The 19,835-nt window shown below is 27.3% G+C and overlaps 1 protein-coding gene across 1 annotated transcript in view; it reads right to left on the reverse strand.

Moving 5' to 3' along the window:
* Positions 1-18,934, reverse strand: part of LOC117173812 (centromere-associated protein E-like) — a 100,293-nt gene extending 81,359 nt beyond the window's left edge. The window contains exons 1-4 of the mRNA XM_033362455.1: positions 18,813-18,934; positions 17,886-18,027; positions 4,496-4,796; positions 1,633-1,727 (exon numbers count right to left, since the gene is read on the reverse strand). Of these exons, the coding sequence (XP_033218346.1) occupies positions 1,633-1,727; positions 4,496-4,796; positions 17,886-17,932 (443 nt within the window). The 5' untranslated portion in view covers positions 17,933-18,027; positions 18,813-18,934. The remainder of the gene's footprint in view (positions 1-1,632; positions 1,728-4,495; positions 4,797-17,885; positions 18,028-18,812) is intronic.
* Between the last annotated feature and the right edge of the window lie 901 nt (positions 18,935-19,835).

Raw genomic sequence — 19,835 nt, forward strand, 5'->3', positions numbered from 1 at the left:
TGGATATAAAACTACTGCTTTTGGTTAAACTGTAACCATTTTTGTTTAAGAATTCGACGTTTCTTTTTTTTAATTCAACCAATTTTTCAGTTGATAAGCCAACTATTTTGTTGAAAATACAATATATTTTGACTTCAAAAATAATTTATTCTTCAATTGTTTCCCTATTTTCATGAAAAATCACCTTATTTCGCGCTATGAATGAAATTCAAGAAAACATTTTTATTTTATAAGGGGGGGGGGGTAGTTTTTGAACTGGGTTCCTACGAGCAATCGAGGCTCATCTTGGCTGACAATAGGCGAGTGAAGACTTTAAAGTGTTTCTTAAGTTCTTAAGGCGAAAGTACTTCGTAGAGACTGAACACGAACACCCATCGAAGCGTGATTCGATGTGCATGAGAAGAATTTTTAAGCCCCTCGAGAAATTTAAAACGATCTGCTACATTATTTTCGTTTCAGTGCGTAATAAATGGGATTTCGTGAGACGAAAGTTTCCGCAGATCAAATATGTTTCTAAGAATAAGAAGCTTTTAAGATTACAGTTTAAATAGGATATTTTTTAATTAAAAATAAAACTGTATTGATCTTTTTCAAAATAATTTTTAATTGTGTTATATTGATGAACTTAAAAAATTTAAATTAAATTAGAATTAAATTTCAAATCTTATTTAAAGCGTCTAATAATAAATTCAATGTATAGATTTCTTGAAATTAAAACTAAGATTTAAATGCCCAAATTTGGACAGGTAGGGACAGCAATGAAACAACGCCTCCTTGTAAAAGCAAGAAAATTTTAAGCAGGTAGGAACAGCAACGAAACTGGGTTTCGTTGCTATTCCTACCTGCTCAATATTTTCTTGCCATGATAAGGGTGCTTTATGGCCACCGAAACGTTGGTGGATATTATTTACAAATTTTTGTTGTTGCAATTTTTTTAAAAAGATCTTTTTCCAAATTGCAATAGGAACATTTTATGTTGGTTGTCCAAATATGATTATTGGAATTTTGTTAATATTTTCAGGAATTCTATACATTAACTTAATTATTGGATATTGAATAAGATATTAAATTTGATTGTTAATATAATTTAAATTTCTTATGTTTTAATTTATTCAGTTAATTTAATAGTTAAGACAACCATTAATTCAACTTTATGTTCTTGATTACGAAAGTTTTATGAAACAAGCTGAAAGTTTGCCTTTACCACGAGTGTTGTGAGAAGTATCAGGTGAGAACAGGAACGAAACTGAGTTTCGTTGCTGTTTCTACCCGCTCAAATTTCTCTTTCCTTTTGAAGGGTGCCTTGTTTCGTTACTGTTCCTACCTGTGCAAATTTGGTCGTTGGAATCTTGTTTTAATGTCTAGGAATTTAAAAGTTATACGGATACCAACTTTGACGATCCTGGCTTCTCAGATACGCTGAAACCTGAATTTAAGAATCTTGCGTTTACTCACGGTCCTGAATTTCTACGTTTAGATTCCCTAGATTTATGATCAAAGTTCCTAAATCCAGGTTCCCATGTAGTTACATTTTTTAGGGACGCTTGAAATTGGCAATGGACATATATATTCAAAGTAATTTATGTTGTATTGTTTTTAAACTATGTTTAAATAATTTACCCAGAACTTTACCTGACAGAAGCTTGATAAGGCTTGCCATTATTTTTCTCTTGGGCGATTCGAGTGAAAAGTCCTTCACAGAGTCGTGGAGTCAATCCTGGATCATCCTAAAGAAATAACATATTATTATGTTGTTATTAGGGATCACCCATGCATTGCGTTACCAATTTTGGGTAATTTTTGACAACTCTCCCCCCTCGGTGACAAAAGTTGATTTAGTTACGACCCCCCCCCCCCCCCCCCCCCCCCTGAAGGTAATGTAGCCTTTAGGTAAAACCCATTTTTATTGATTTTTGTGTGTGTTTATATCGAATCAAGTTGCTAATATGCCTAAATTATCTACGTTGCCATGTGGTGAATTATAAACTTTGGTAGTAAATCTACAATTAAGTTAAATAAATTGATTTTTAGCGTAAGTGATGAAATGTGCCTAAGGTATTATTGAATTTTTAAACTAAGAAAGGTACATTTTTAACCAAAAATGGAATAGTTAAACTTTTAAATGAAAAATAATAATTTTACAAAATTTCTACCAAATAGATCTTTTTTCTAAAGTTTATTTAACTTTCAAGACGAATTTCCAACAAAATACAAGAACTCTCAAATAATTTTCAATACAAAAACTAAATTTTAACAAAATAGTTCTATTTTAACAAAAAGTTGATATTTCTTAAACAACCATTTCCAAAATTTAAGAAATTTAAATTAAACCAAAATCCAAATTAAAAATCCCATTTTAACGTCCAATAATCAAAGAAAGTAGGAAAAAGGGAAGAAAGGGGATGTGGTTGGCTGCCTTCTCATTTTTCTTTCTTCTTTTTTTATTTTTGTCGGAAAATTTTATTTGTTTTTTGTTTTTTCAGATTAGAATAGTATTTTTGTTTTTTGTTCATTCATTGTGGTCCAAATTTGGTCATTGGATTGTTGTTTTATTTAATAGGATTATGCAGCAATTTTACACCAAAAATGGAATAAGAAAATGTTTAATTATTTCAAATTTGAAACCTAGTTAATACATTTTTAAACAAAAATAATAATTTGCTAACAAAAAAGACTAATTTTTACAAAATTAGAGAATTCTGAACTAAGAAGTATAATTTAAAATAAAAAAGAAGAATTAAACCAAATTAATATACCCCCCCCCCCCAAAAAAAAAGAATTTTTAATAAAATTCAAGATTTCGCAACCAAACTGTTATATTTTTAATTCAATTAAATTTAAGAATTGTCAACCAAAAAGTTGATTTTTTTGTGAAAAAAGATTAATTTCTAAACAAAAAGATAAATTTACTACAAAAAATTTTTCAATTAAATTCGAGAATTCTTAACAAAAAAGTTTAATTTTTAACTAAAAAAGAAGAATTTTTAACAAGAAGGTTAGTTTACTAACAGAAAATAGAATGTTCAATGAATTTAAAGAATTCTGAACCAAACAGTTATATTTTTAAACAAAAAGATTTTTACAAAATTAGAGAATTCTGAACTAAAGAGTATAATTTAAAATAAAAAAGAAGAATTAAACCAAATTAATATACCCCCCCCCCAAAAAAAGAATTTTTAATAAAATTCAAGATTTCGCAACCAAACTGTTATATTTTTAATTCAATCAAATTTAAGAATTGTGAACCAAAAAGTTGATTTTTTTGTGAAAAAAGATTAATTTCTAAACAAAAAGATTAATTTACTACAAAAAAATTTTCAATTAAATTCGAGAATTCTTAACAAAAAAGTTTAATTTTTACTAAAAAAGAAGAATTTTTAACAAGAAGGTTAGTTTACTAACAAAAAATAGAATGTTCAATGAATTTAAAGAATTCTGAACCAAACATTTATATTTTTAAACAAAAAGATTAATTTATACAAAAAAAAATTATTTTCATTGAAATTAAAAAATTATCAACCGGACTATTGAATTTTCAACTAAAAACACCAATTTTAAACAAAAAGATTAATTTATTACAAACAAACAAAATTTTAAGAAAATTCAAGAATTCTCATCCAAAATGTTGAACTTTCATCTAAGAATATAAATTTTTAAACCGAAAGATTAATTTTCTACCAAAAAAAAATTAATTTTTAAACAAACTTCTCAATGAAATTCGAGAATTCTAAAACAAAAGTTGAATTTTTAATTGAAAAGATAAATTTTTAAACAAAAAGGTTAATTTACCACCCAAAAATGTAACTTTTGATGAATTTAAATAATTCTGAACCAAGAAGTTCAATTTTTAAGCAAAAAGATTAATTTACTACGAAAAAAGAGGAATTTTAATATAATTCAAGAATTCTCAACCAAAAAGTTGAAGTTTAAATTAAAAAAGATGAACTTTTAAACGAAAAGGTTAATTTGCTACCAGCAAAGTCGACTTTTTTTATAAAATTCGCAGCCAAAGTGTTGAATTTTCATCTAAAAACATGAATTTTTAAGAAAAATGATCAATTTACTACAACAACAACAAAATTTCAATAAAAATCAAGAATTTTCGACCAAAAAGTTGACTTTTCAAGTGAAAAAGATTGATTTTTAAACAAAAAGATTAATTTACAAAAAAAAAAGATTTTTCAATAAACTTTGAGGATACGCAATAAGAATGTTGAATTTTCAACTAAAAACATAAGTTTTTAAATAAAAATTTCTCTAAATTCTAAAAGTAACGTTACTTTTACTGGAACCCCACTTCCTCCCATTTCCTGTCGATTTTGTGAGACCCCCCCCCCCCTTCTCTTTAGGGTGCTGACGCAGTTTATGGACGATCCCTTATAATGAAGAAAAACGGACAAATTTCAGGAAGTAACAATTAAAAGTAGGTATAAAGATTAAGATGGAGATGAACAAGAGAGGCTGATATTTATTAATTCATTTTTTATTTGTTTACCTTTGTCCCCATCATTGTATACGTTTTTCCCGATGCGCTTTGGCCATAAGCCACCAGACAAGCATTGTATCCAGAAAACAATGAATTGAGGACTGATTCTCCGAGAGTTTCATAGATTTTGGCCTGCGTTGCATAATTTTCTGAATCCGGATTGGATGAATCAAAACAATAATCGAAGCCATATGTTTTCGTTCGTTCCCGGCTGTCACCGGTTTTCCAAGATGAGACTTTCAAATTCGTCAATGCTATTTCGTTGGACTGTGCCTTGACGACTAACTTTGACCCAGTGAAATTCAACTCCCTGAAACAGAGAATTAAACAGTTTTTAATTCTTTAATTTGTTCTAAAGGAAAATTGAAGAAGATACAAAATTTATGGAAAAGAAACATGTAGAAGTTGCGGAAAAATAGAAGAAGGAAAAAGACGATAAAGAACTAGAAATAAAAGAAATAAAAGAAAAAAGAAAATAAAGTTGAAATAAGGAGAATGAAGATAATTAAAAAAAAAAGAAAGAACGAAAGGGAAGTATTGAAAATTTGGAGAGGATAAATAATTGAAAGAAAAGATAACAAAAAGAGTTTAATGAAAGAAATAGAAGAAAGAAAATGATAAAGAAGTTCATAAATAAGCGAAAGATTAAAGTAAAGGAAAAAATATCTAAATGAAAAAAGAAAGTATTAAAAGGAAGGTGCGAAATATTGAAAAAGGGAAACAAGTAATCAAATGCTATTGGAACAGACAGGAACAGGATAATTTAAAAAGAAAGAAAGAAAGCTGTAGTTTCGTGTCAGAAAAGTTGTAGGAGATACGAAATTAATGAAAGGAAAGAGGAATAAGTCAAAGTATGAGAGAAAAAAGGAAGAAGAAGATAAAGAACTAAATATATGAAAAAGGAATAAAGGCAAAAAAAGTGACTAATAAAAGGAAGAAACTAGGGAAAGGAAGGAGCAAAAGATGGAATAAACGTAAAAAGGAACATAATAAGGCGCAGGAGTGAAACAGGAAGTATCAGAATCATTTCAAAAAGATTGAATTGGCAGTTTTGTTGAGAAAAATCTGAGGTGTTGAAAAACTAATAAAGATTCACTGCGACAGAGAAAGGTATCAGCCATAGACTACGATACCACTTTATCGTGGGGGGGGGGGGCTCATAAAACCTGAGCTAGGTAAAGGGAAGGGGAAGGGGGTTCAGTAAAAGTAACGTTACTTTCAGAATTTAGAGAAGTATTTTCTAAAAGTGCATTTGGTAACGCTTTTAGTACCTTTCAAGATGATGAGCGTTTTTGGTAGAAAATTAATCTTTTTGTTTAAAATTTTATGTTTTTACTTGAAAATTCAACATTTTGGTTGCGAATTCTTTAATTTTATGAAAATTCAACTTTTTTGTTAGTAATTTAATCTTTATATGCATATAAAAATTCATATTTTTTAATAAATCTTCAAATTTTTGTTTTAGAACTCTTTAATTTTATTGAAAATTCGTCATTTTTGGTTGTGAATTAATCTTTTCTTTTGCAAATTTATCTTTTTTCGTTGAAAATTTAGCATTCTGACTATGAATTCTTAAATTTGATTAAAAATTCGACTTTTTTTGGTAGTAAATTAATCTTTTCGTTTAAAAATGTATCTTTCTCAATTAAAACTTCAAATTTTTGGTTTAGAACTGTTGAATTTTATCAAAAAATATTTGCTGAGAAAATCATTCTTTTTGGTAGTAAATCAATCTTTTTATTTAAAAATTAATCTTTTACATTGAAAATTTCATTTCATTCCATTTTTGTTGTTGTAGTAAATTCGTCTTTTTTTTGAAAATTCATCCTTCTTAGTGGAACATTCAAGTTTATGGTTTAGAATTCTTCAATTTCATTACAAATTTTGGTTTTTAAATTAATCTTTTTGTTCAAAACCTATTTTTGATTTCAAAATTTAAGTTTCTGGTTGAGAATTCTTGAATTTCGTCGCAAAATCTTTTTATCTTTGTTAAATTAATCTTTATGTTAAAAAATTTATGTTTTCGGTACAAAATTGATCATTTTAGTTGCGAATTCTGGAATTTTATTAAAAACTCTTTTTTTTTTGTAGTAAGTTAATCTTTTTTTAATTCATATTTTTCAATTGAGACTTCAACTTTTTGGTTAAGAGCTTTGAATTTTATTAAAAGTTCGTATTTTTGTAGTAAATTAGTCTTTTTGTTTCACAATTAATGTTTTTTTAATTCAAACTTAAACTTTTTGGCTCCGAACACTAATTTTATTAAAAATTCGTCTTTTTGGTAGTAAATTAATCTTTTTGTTTAAAAATTCCTCTTTTTTCGGTGAGAATTCTACTTGTTCACTCAAAATTTTTTTAATTCATTTAAAATCATATTTCTGAGTCCTAAATTAAACTTTTTGTTTAAAAATTCATGCTTTTTAGTTGAAAATTTAACTTTTTGTTTGAGAATTCTGGAATTTTATTGAAAATTCGTATGTTTTCCAGTAAATAAATTTTTTTGTTCAAATATTCATCTTTTTGTTTAAAAACTCGTCTTTTTTATTTAAAAAAATTAAATTTTCGGTTAAGAATTCTTAAATTTTATTGAATTTTCTTGTATTGAATTAATCTTTTTGTTTAAAAATTAATCTTTTACTTGAATATTTTATTCTAGAATTCTTTCATTTCATTGCATTTTTGTTGTTGTATTAAATTCATCTTTTTGTTTGAAAATTCATCTTTTTTAGTTGAAAATTCAACTTTATGGTTTAGAATTCTTCAATTTCATTGAAAATTTTTGTTTGTTTTAAATTTTTTTTTGTTTGAAACATATTTTTGGTTAAAAATTTAAGTATCCAGTTAAGTATTCTTCAATTCAGTTGAAAAATCATTTTATTCTTTATTAAATTAATCTTCATGTTAAGAAATTTATGTTTTCAGTAGAATATTGATCATTTTGGTTGCGAATTTTTTAATTTTATTAAAAACTCTTTTTTTTATTACTAAAAATTCGTCTTTTAGGTAGAAATTAATCTTTTTGTTAAAAAAATCTTCCTTTTAATTAAAACTTTAATGTTTGTTTAGAGCAATTGAATTTGATTAAAAATTTGTCTTTTTGGGAGTAAATTAATCTTTTTATTTAAAATTTCCTATTTTTTAGTTGAAAATTCAACTTGTTGGTTCAGAATTCTTCAAATTCATTTAAAATTATATTTCTGGGTCCTAAATTAAACTTTTTGTTTGCAAATTCATGCTTTTGAATTGAAAATTCAACTTTTTGGTTGAGAATTCTGGAATTTTATTGAAAATTCGTTTCTTTTTTTCAGTAAATTAATTTTTTTGTTAAAATATTCGTCTTGTTGTTTAAAAACTCGTCTTTTTTATTTAAAAAAATAAATTTTCGGTTAAGAATTCTTGAATTTTATTGAATTTTCTTGTATTGAATTAATCTTTTTGTTTAAAAATTAATTTTTTACTCGAATATTTTATTCTAGAATTCTTTCATTTCATTGCATTTTTGTTGTTGTATTAAATTCATCTTTTTAGTTGAAAATTCAACATTATGGTTTAGAATTCTTCAATTTCATTGAAAATTTTTGTTTGTTTTTAAATGATTCTTTTTGTTTGAAACATATTTTTGGTTAAAAATTCAAGTTTCCAGTTAAGTATTCTTCAATTCCGTTGAAAAATCATTTTATTCTTTATTAAATTAATCTTTATGTTAAGAAATTTATGTTTTCAGTAGAAAATTGATCATTTTGGTTGCGAATTTTTTAATTTTATTAAAAACTCTTTTTTCTTACTAAAAATTCGTCTTTTTGGTAGAAATTAATCTTTTTGTTGAAAAAATCTTCTTTTTAATTAAAACTTTAAGTTTTTGGTTTAGAACAATTGAATTTGATTTAAAATTCGTCTTTTTGGGAGTAAATTAATCTTTTTACTTAAAACTTCCTATTTTTTAGTTGAAAATACAACTTGTTGGTTCAGAATTCTTCAAATTCATTCAAAATTATATTTCTGGGTTGTAAATTAAACTTTTTGTTTAAAAATTCATGTTTTTAGTACAAAATTCCACTTTTTGGTTAAGAATTCTTGATTTTCATTAAAAATTCTTTTCTTTTTTTTTTAGTAAATTAATCCTTTTGTTTAAAAATTAATCTTCTTTAATTGACAATTTCACTGTTTGGTTAAGAATTCTTGATTTTCATAAAAAATTCTTTTCTCTTTTTTTTGTAGTAAATTAATCTTTTTGTTTAAAAATTAACCTTTTTTAATTAAAAATTTAACTTCTTATTTGAGAGTTTTTGAATTTCGTTAAAATTTCTTTTTTTCGGTAGAAAATTAATCTTTTTGTTTAAATTTCAAAATGTTGGTTTAGAATTCTCTAAATGAATTTAAAATGATATTTTTGGTAATAAATTTACCTATTTGTTTAAAAATTCGTCTTTTGATTTAAAAATTCAAATTTTTGGATAAGAATTCTTTAATTTTATTGAAATTTTTTTTAGTAAATTAATCTTTTTACATTCTCATCATTTATGATTGAGAAAGTATTAAAATTGTTCGAAATTTGACACCACCGTTTTTCAACGGATCTCCACGTTTTGAGATCCCCGGAATCCGAAAATCAGGTTTTTACGATGGCGTATGTCTGTCTGTCTGTCCGTCCGTAAACACGATAACTCTCAAAAAAAGGAGCGGATCAAATCCATGTTTGGCACACTTGTTTTAGGTCCTATAAGAAAGGACGAGTTCGTTAACCAGCCAATTTTGATTAAAATTCCAAAAGTGAGCGCATTTCTGACATTTTTGAGACCTTTCTTTTCTGAATTTGAAAATGCTATGCGCGGATATTCATACTATAAAAATGGACAAACAATTTATTCTAATGACTTTTTTTAAAAACAGAAAATTCTCAGAGCTCTAGAATTTTCAAAATTTTTTTAATTAACCGAAATTCAAAATTGTAAGCCAAACAACGCACGATATAAAAAAAGTCAATAGAAGAAAAGCATTGCTTTTTAAAATCCCTGCAAGACTGTCATAACAAATTTTCGGATTATCTTGGAAAATCGGAAATTCACATTTTGATAGCACAAAAAAATAATACAAAATAAAAAATTCCATTTTGTGGTGAAACTATGTAGAATAAGCAAAAAAGGTGAAATAACAAAAATTGTCATGTCAAAAAAGATCTACAAATTCGGTATGAATCACTTCGTTAAAGAACGTGTACTTTTTGATTTAGTCGTGAAAAATAACATTGAAAGTAAAAAAAGAAAATAAAGAATTTGTGAAAAAACGAAGAAAGTTACCAAAAAAACGATTCATCAAAACCTGTTTACAAATGTCTATCGAAAATCAAGCTTGCGGGGCGAGCGTCAGGATGAGAATGTGTAACTCAAGGCCTACAGAGCTTTGAGAAACTTAATCTTTGACTAAACTTAATCAAGTAAACAATTCAGAATATGAAGACGCATATGATTATTGACATCTAAAAGATATCTTTTTGATAAAGTTTTATTCAAGCATTCCCAATGCAAAGAATAATTATCCGAGCGCGAGATTCAACAAGCGAGCGCCCTAAGCGCGCTAAAACTTGTAAGCCGCGCGCGCCGCGCGCGATGAGCATGTACCCGCCAGGCGGCCAGATTTTTACATTCTCAGCATTTATGATTGAGAAAGAATTAGAATTGTCGGAAATTTAACATCAAACTTTTTCAACGGATTTTCACGTTTCGAGACCCCCTGAATCCGAAAATCAGGTTTTCACGATGGCGTCTATCTGTCTGTCCGTCCGTCCGTAAACACGATAACTCGAAAAAATCAACCAATCAAATTCATCTTTGGCACACATTTTTTAGGTCCGAAAATAAAGGACGAGTTCGTGAACCAGCCATTTTTGATAAAAATTCAAAAAGTAAGTGCATTTTGAAAATGTTTGAGACCACTTTTTTCTGAATTTCAAAATTCTATGTACGGATATTTATAGTATTGAAAAAAATAAACAATTTATCCTCATGACTTTTTTCGATAAAAAGAAAATTCTTAGAATTATAGCGTTTTCAAAATTTTTTTAATCAACCGAAAATCAAAATTTGAAGCCGAAAAACGCACGATATGAAAAAAAGTCAGAAGAAGAAAAGCATTTCTTTTTGAAATCCCTACAAGATTATCATAACCAATTTTTGGATTTTCTTCAAAAATCGAAAATTCAAATTTTGATTGCACAAAAAATAATGGAAAATAAAAAAATCCATTTTATGGACAAACTATGTAGGATAAAAAAAAAGATGAATTAACAAAAATGGTTATCCCAAAAAAGATCTACAATTTCGTTAAGAATTACTTCTTGATAGGACGCGTACTTTTTGTTTTATTCATGAAAAATAACGTTGAAAAAAGTGAAATAAAAAAATGTGTGGAAAAACGGCGAAAGTTACGAGAAAAAACTCCAACAAAACCTGCTTACAAATGTCTGTCGGAAATCGTGCGCGCAGCGCGAGTGTCACGATGAGAATGTGTACCTCAAAGCCTACAGAGGTTCGAGAAACTTAATCTTTGACTATACTTAATCAAGTAAACAATTCAGAATATAAAGACGCATATAAATACTACCATCTAAAAGAGATCTTTTTGATAAAGTTTTTTTCAAGCATTCCAAATGCAAATAATAAATATCCGAGCGCGAAGCGCGAGCTAACCTATTATCAAGCGCGAAACGCGAGATTCAACCGTCGCGCGCCCTAGGCGCGCTCAAACTTGCGAGCGAAGCGAGCCGCGCGCGAAACGTGCGATGAGAATGTGCCCGCGAAGCTGGCAGATTTTTGTTTCAAAGTTCATCGTTTTAAATTAAAAATTCCACTTTTAGGTTAAGAATTTTTTAATTTCATTAAAAATTCCTTGTTTTATAGTAAATTAATCTTTTTGTTAATAACTTTTTTTTATTTGAAAATTCAACTTTTTGGCCCAGAATTCTTGAATTACATTAAATATAATTTTTTTTTAATACAATAATGTTATGATATAATTTTTTTTTAATTCAACTTTTTGGTTGAGAATTCTTTAATTTGGTTAAAAATTCAATTTTCTTGGTAGAATTTTTCGTTTTTTCGTTGAAAAATCAACAACCAGGTTTCAAAGTCGAACTGCTGCCTTCAAAATTCAACTTCTCGGTTGAAAGTTCTGGTATTTTGTTGGAAATTCATCTTTTCTTGGTATAAAATTACCTTTTTTTATCCCAATTTTATATTAAATAATTTATTAAAATAATAATTTAGTAAACAAAATCAGGTAATTTGGTAGAAAACTCGTTTTTTTATAATTTAGGATTATTATATATTATTTAAAATTTTAACTACTCCAGTTTTTGTTGAAAATGTACCTTTCTTATTTTAAAAATTCAATGATACCCGGATTAACTCTCGTAAAATACAATTAAGCCTATGAATTATAAGACACCAGGGACAGGAAGAAGAAAAATATGAAAAAAACAAAAAAAAAAAGGACTCAAATAAAGTTGAAACGCGGACAACTAGGATAACTAAAAAAAGAAAGAAGGGCGAAATTGTAGTTTCGAAGAGAAAAAACTCGAAAGGATGCAAAATTTATAAAAAGAAAGAAGCTGCTAAAAGAGAGCAAAAGGAGGAAGGTGATAAAAAACTGAACAAATAAATGAAGAATAAAGGCACATGATAAAAGAGGCTAAGAAAACGAAGAAAGTAGGGAAAGGCAGAATAAGCATCTACGAAACAATTGAAAAAAGGAATCAAATAAGTTTAAAACATGCAGATGAAGGATAATTGAAAAAGAAAGGAAGAAGGAACAAAAGTGTAGTTTTATAGAGAAATACTAGAGAGGATAAACAATTGAAAAAATGAAAGAGGAATAAGTCACTTGAAAAGAGAATAAAATACTAAATAAATAAACAAAGAATAAAGGTTTAGCAAAAACTGTTCAAGGAAAGGAAGAAGTAAGGAAAAGCATGGAGAAAGATTTGAAATGAGAGAAAAAAGGAATCAAATAATATTGAAATAGGGAGAAGAAAGATAATTGAAAAGAAAGAATGAACGAAACGGCATATTCTAGAAAAGCATAGGAGAGAATAAAGGAAGAAGAGGAAAGAAAAAGAAGTCACTGAAAGAAAGAAAAGAGAAGATGAATAACTAAATAAATAAAAGAAAAAGAAAGGACAAAAGTGACAAAGGAAAGGAAAAAGGAAAGAAATAAAGAAGGAATGAACGAAACGGTAGTTTCGTGGAGAAAAGTTGTAGAGGATAAATCAGAGTAAATAAGAGACGAAAAAAGAAGGTAGGGAGAGGAAGGAGAAGCGTATGACATAAGAGGAAATAGGAATAAAATAACTTTGAAACAGGGCGAATGAGGATAATTAAAGAAAAAAGAAAAAACAAAACTGTAGTTTCGTACAGAAAAGTTGAAAAAGTTGAAAGAAGAAAAAATCAACAAAGGAGAAAATGATGAAGAAGACAAGAAACTAAATAAATATACGATGAGTAAAGGAATAAGAGGAAGAAAATAAAAAAGAAATATGATAAAAAGGAAGGAAGGAGGAAGTTAATGAAAGAGAAAAAAATGTAGAATGCGAGAAAGAGCTAACCAAATGAACGAAAACTAAAGGCAAAAGAAAAAAGTGACTAAGGAAAGTAAAAAAATAGTGAAAAGGAGGATAAACGGCAATTCGAAAGTTGGAGAGGATAAAGAAAGTAAAGAGGAGGAACTAACTGAAAGAAAAAAATGCAAGAAGACGGCAAATTACTAAATAAATAAACGAAGAAGAAAGGTCTAAGCGGAAGAAAATAAAGAAAAATGATAAAAAGGAAAGAGAAAGGAAGTTAATACAAGAGAGAGAAAAAAAAGAAGATAAAGAATTAAATGAAAGAAAAATAAAGGAAAAGGAAAGAAGTGACTGAGGAAAGGAAGAAAGTATTGAAAACAAGGAGAAACGGTTCAAATAAGAGAAAAAAGGAATCAAATAAGGAAAGAGTGAAACTGGAAGGTAATTAAATGAAAGAAAAAAAAGGAACGAAACGGGTAAATTAAAAAGAAGTTAATGAAGGCAAGCAAGACAATTTTCAGTTGAATGAATGAATGGAAGGTCATTCTCCATAGACGTAAGAATCCTGAATCGCGCTCACGCGATTATTTGAGCTCTGAGCGATGAACCAAAATGGCCCAACGAGTTGTTATTCTAAAACGGATGGCCATTTGCTTTCTCTATTCTGGTTGGAGTCGTTAAACCGTCGAGTCGTGTGTCATCACAGAGTCGCGTTGACTCCTTCATCGTGCTCTCTTTGTCGCCAAGCACACCAGCCGGTCAAAAGGATCACTTATTCTCTTCATAGCCAAGGGAGGTGCTATTAATATCCCGAAAAAGCTTAAGGCGCTTCCTAGGCCTTGATTTTTAGTACATGTATTGCAAATTACAACTTTTCTCCTCCAATTAAGAAGTGTTCATATTTCAACAACATAATCTAAAGGACTATAAGAACAATCCCTCACAGAGGGTTTCTCGAAAAATAGTCTTGCTGTTGTTTTTTTAATTAATTGAAAATAGGATGTATTTTATGCTCCTGGGAAGGAGCATACCGACACCGTGAGTGTACCAATAGTAAACCGATGGTGCTGATATTTTCCATGTGTATAAAATACATATTTTCAATTAATTAAAAAAACAACAGCCCAGTGTTAAGCTTTCTGAACACAAATAAAAATCAGTATAAGCCTACTAAGTTGTTTAGTAAGAAAAATGTAATTACAGATTTCTGTTGACGACATTCACCGACATTTACAATCCGTTGGGTTCGTGTCTATACTAAAAAGAGATTTTTGTTTAAAATAATTTAAATTATGATCAGCTTCGATATATGTCAGCTTTACTGACTTCAGACGTTTTCAAGGGAATTCCAGCAACTTTAAGTCACTCCAAATGACTTCCTTGAATTCATATGACTTCATGTGAATTCGAATGAATTCAGATGAGATTTTAAAGGAATTCAAGTGATTTCAAGTGACTCAAAATATTTCAAAGGACTTCAGTGACTGCTGGAGATTTAAAAATATTTCAGCAAATTCACTGACTTCAGGAGTTTTCACTAACTTTAAGGTCATGTGATGAGTGGGTTACGTAACCAAATTTCCTACCTTACTGACACTGTTTTTATATCCTAATTTATTTTTACACGAAGAGCCACATCGAGTTGAAAATTTTGGATAATAAATGAGAAGCACTAAGACTGGTCAGTCTAGTCCTAAATTTTAATAATTATGATAAAAGCTTTTTTTGTGAACAATTTTTTTTGGCTTTTTTCGTCATTACTAAATTTTAGGAACAGGTCCACCTTTCTTAGTGGTTCTTATTTATTATTTCAACTTTTTAACATAATGTTGTGCTTCGTGTGAATAAAAATAAGAGGTTAAAAATGACATTCAGAACACAATTATGAACAGATTAAAAATTTTTATGAATAATTCAGGGCCGTTAAATGTTTCAAGAAATGGTGGAAATATATTTTTAATTGTTTTGTTTATTTAATTTTTATGTTTACACAAACAGCGAAAAAAGTGTCGACTTTTTAAATTTTATTTTTTATCTCCTAGAAAATTGTTTCTAATCCTTCCCCTCACTTGGATTCAATGCCCAGTGGTATAAGAAAAAAAATTTAGCTTGTGAAGTTAATTATGATAAACAAATTGTATTAACAAATAATCGACATTAGGGGTTATTTGTCTTCAAAGTATATTTCTTTTCTTGCATTCTTTGCTTTCATGGTACAGATGATACGTGGTCATTACAATTTAAGATTGAATGTTGTTAATTAATTCTAGAAACAAATTAAATAAACAAATTACATCGCAGGCATTTATGGCCAAAAAGAACTCGTTTTTTTCTTCTAGTCTTGTTGTAACTATATAACCAATGACGTTTTTCGAAAAAAAATTACCATCCATTAGTATTTGTTTATTTTATATATAAATCATATGAACCAATGCATATTTTAGGCGTTTTTAATCTAAATGAAATTAATCTTTCCTTTAAACTTGTTTCAATTCCACAGTCAATGATATTTTCTGAATATTTTTGGCTACGCATTGATATTTGTTCATTAATATTTTTAAATTTATTTTAGTTTTTCGAGGTTCATACTAATTATATTTTGTCCTATAAAAACTAAAGATATTAAAATCTTAACAGACTTTTGGTAACTGGCCATATTGTGTCGTATAAGAATATAAATTTTAGGTGTCTGAATTCCTTTTTGCATTAGAAAACTTTTCAGACCAGGTTCCAAAAATTCCAAAAAAAAATTTTTGTTTTTTTGAAATACTGTATTTTTTGAAACAGTATTTTTTACTTACTGAAAAATATACAAAAATAATAAAGATCTTTCCAAGATATACAAGATTTTTGAGACATGTTCGATATTTAAAAAAATGCTGTTTGTTATTGAAATTCACAATAACTTTTGAAAGTTTTGCAAAAATAAAGCGTTACAAGATATAAGTGTTTATTTATAACGATATTATCACTGAAAAGTCGTGTAAACGATACCTCATGCGTATTTGAAGAGACAGAAAGTAAAAGTATTAATTTCTTTTTAGATTTTTAAAATCAGAAATGCTAATTCACAACGAAAAACGCTAAAATAACATGACTTAAATTTTTCCGAATTATAAATCTTGATTCAAATTAAATTATTTTTGTTGAAAATAACCGATTTCAGGGGAAAAACGTTTACATGAACATATGTTGTACAAAAATGTCTTATCTTGCTTTAAATCTAATGTATTTTTAGTAAAAATACAAATTTCCAGTGTACATTAATTAATCTAAAATTTGTTGAGAAATTATGAATCTTGTTTTAAATCTAATTTTTAAAAAATATTAATAATAACCGATTTCCTATGAAAAACGTGAATGTAACCTTAAACTGTTAAAAAATTCAAAATATTGTTCGAGCTATAAATAATTTTATTTTTAAATAACAATTTTTCGTCTAAAACTCTAAAGCAACTAAAAATTATTAAAAAATTATGAATGCCTAATATCCACTATTTTTACTTTAAAACAATTTCTTTCCGGTGGAAAAAACTCCAACAAACCAAAAAAATAATTCAAATATTGTAACTATTTATTGAAATAAAATGATTTTTTAATTAGCAATATAAATTTTAGACGAAAAACATTAACACAACGCTATAAAAACTGTTATTGTTGTTTTCTGTTTACAAAAACCGATTGCCGGTGAAAAATGTCGTCAGAACGAAATTGTTGAATATTGAAGTAAAAATGATTTTTTTAGTCTAGAAAAAAATAATTTTAGGTAAATTATAATTTAAATGAAAAAAACAATTTTAATAAAAGATCAAAATTACTCTAAAAAATTCCAAATGTGATCAGAAATAAGTATGTTACAGATTTTTAGCACTTGTTAAAGCTTGTATAGAAATTAAAAATACTTTATAGATTAAATATTAAAGATTTTTCCGGAAATCCTCGGAAAATGTTCGTATTTTTTTTAAACCTTTCAAAATTTTTGTAAAGCCCCTAAGCTCTTTGTTCTAAATCTTCAAAAATCTTCAATTTTCTTTAAATTTTCTGTATTAATTTTAAGTTTAAAAATAACATATTTTTTGAAAACTTTGAAATATTTTATAATGTTTTAAAATCTTTTTGAATATTCTCTAAAAATTTATTTTTTAAAGTGTTTTCCAAAAATTAATTTACCAAAATAAAAAATTAATTTAAATTTGTCATGGAATCCTAAGAAACAATTGAAAATTGTATTTAAAAATTTTTTTAAATCTATATTTTGTTTAAAATGCCTTGATGTCTTCAAATTTTAAATAATTTTTTAATCTTTTTAAAAGAAAGATTTTTTTATATAAATCTGAATCACTTTCAATTTTCGAGAATCAACCCTTCTTTGATATTTTCAAACAAGCAAAAAAAGAAATAAAAACTTGAATCTTTAGATCTCGTTAAAATTTGACGCATATTTTTGTTGTAAAAATAATCTCAAGTTTGTCAAGAGTTTCGTTCTAAAATTGATTTTGAACCTTGTTTTGTTTTTATTTCGCTCTACTGTAGTGCCCTATATAGATTTTAGAATATACAGCAACCAAACGTTTGGTAACGGTAACCCAACGTTATTAAAAATCTTCTCGTTTTTTAGCATTTTTGAAATTTTTATCACCATTGAAATTTGTTAAACAATCTGTATTTATTCCAAAAATAACAATCATTTTTTGCCTTAAAAACAGCTTGAGGAATCTGAAATTTACTCAGAATGTAAAAAAAAACTTGTAGCGGTAATATTATTGAAACTATTAAGTTAATTTAAGAAAAGATTTGTTTAAAAATTGTGTATATTGTTAAAGGATTATTAACCAAAATTACCGTTCTGAGATCGGCCTCACTCTCACAGCAACTTTTATGTTGGCCATATCTTCATTCTCTGCATGACAAGAACCATAATCATTGACACTATTTCAATTCCAATGATGCAGTTTTCCACCCAATCACTAATTAACTATTATCACTTTATGATTTTAATTATCATTTTATTTAAAAATTGTAATTATATTTTCCACGGCTACATGTATTTTAAATGAAATATAAACAATTAATTAAAAATAAATAGAAAATTATTTGATTAATGTGCTCTGATGTAAGATTATTGTACAGTCTTTCACATTAATTGTTATCAATTTTAAGTATATACTAGTGAAACACAGAGTGCCTACAATTGCGGACGAAGAATTAAATCTGTAAGTACTTAATTATTGTTTAATTCAAATACTAAAAATGGAATTTAACTCTGAAAATTTTTGTTTTAATGTTCTCTTTTGCTTTTCGCTTGAAGGCTTATTAATGTCCGCGATTTTAGTTCTATTTAAATCTCATATTACAGTCACACTCGCCGGTTGTACTCGTATTTTTAGAACGATTCAAAGCACATTCTGCATGGATATAGAAAAGAGACTGAAAAGTCTTTGGCGCCATATCTCTCGAAACTGTCACTAAAAATCAAATTTAAAAATAACTTTTGAAATTTTTATAAAAATATACTACAATTAAAATATTATTATGTATAACTATAACTTAATTTATTATATTCAATGCTGAAAATATTATAAAATAATACTACAACAATTTATACATATTATTTTCTAAGCTGATGCGAAATTAACCGTAGAGCAAATTTCAAACTTCGCGCGCAAATATTCGCAAGACACTTTGCGCGCGAAATTTAAAATTTTTATTTTCTTTATAAAAACTTCACGATATTATATCAATGTTATTTAAGGAATTAAATCACTGTACTCGATGTGTTTAGTAAAAGATAAGCTCGCGGTCGAATATGCAAAAAGACAATATTGAAATTGTTATTTTTTTATTTAGATATATTATTTGTTTAAAAATGAAGTGAAAGTCACGGGTGCACTGGATGGGTGCACGTGTTATACTGCTGAGATGAAAATAACGAGCGGTAAGAAAGTCCAGTCCGAGACCGGCTTTTGCCGACTTTACCCCACCCTAAGAACAGCTGAGATCTTTTAGGAATTGGGGTCTCCGAGACCCCATTTGGGTGTACTTTTCTTTTTTTGCCTGGATATTCATAGATCGCATAGACCGAGTGCAAGAGGTTCCCCTTTCACAATTAGGTTCTTTAATGGTAGATTTTAGTCATCTATGTGCATGTATTTAAGGGTCACATCCTATTTTTATTCCTATCTAAATACTACGGTAGTCCAAAAATGCATTAAAAATTTTTTTTTCGAATTTTCATTCATATCAATATTAGGTGAATCGAATTGAAACTCTAAATTTCTCTTCAAAATTAGCTAAAGAGTACAAATAAATAGATATTTTTCAAATATCCACCCAAATAGTCTGTTTTATAGGGTCCCAAAAAAACCCATGAGTGAAAAATTGTGTTTTGTGAGTTTTTGACGCTAAATATAATTTTTTTGCAGTTTTTCAGTAAAAATTGTTTACGAATAACTAGAAGTTTACATAAACTTTTTAAACAATTTATTACTATTTTTAGAAATTTTATCTAAGAATAAAGTTAAAAAGTCGCGATTTATTCTAAAATATGCAACTTCTTTTCCGCGTTTCGCATAAAAGGAGTTAATTAGTAGTTAAATTTTACAAATATAATTGTTTAAACAATTTATTATATTTGATAACTATTTCCTTCTATGTTAATGCTAGTTCTTTCTAAAATCGTTCACTTTTTGTCAAATTTTAACTTAGAATGAGGCAGTAATTATTTCAAGTTAAGAAACATGATTGTTTAAACAATTGTTTATTATTATTAAGAATATTCTCTTTCAAAAATGC

The sequence above is a fragment of the Belonocnema kinseyi genome, chromosome 5 (assembly GCF_010883055.1).
Source record: "Belonocnema kinseyi isolate 2016_QV_RU_SX_M_011 chromosome 5, B_treatae_v1, whole genome shotgun sequence".
NCBI lineage: Eukaryota > Metazoa > Arthropoda > Insecta > Hymenoptera > Cynipidae > Belonocnema > Belonocnema kinseyi.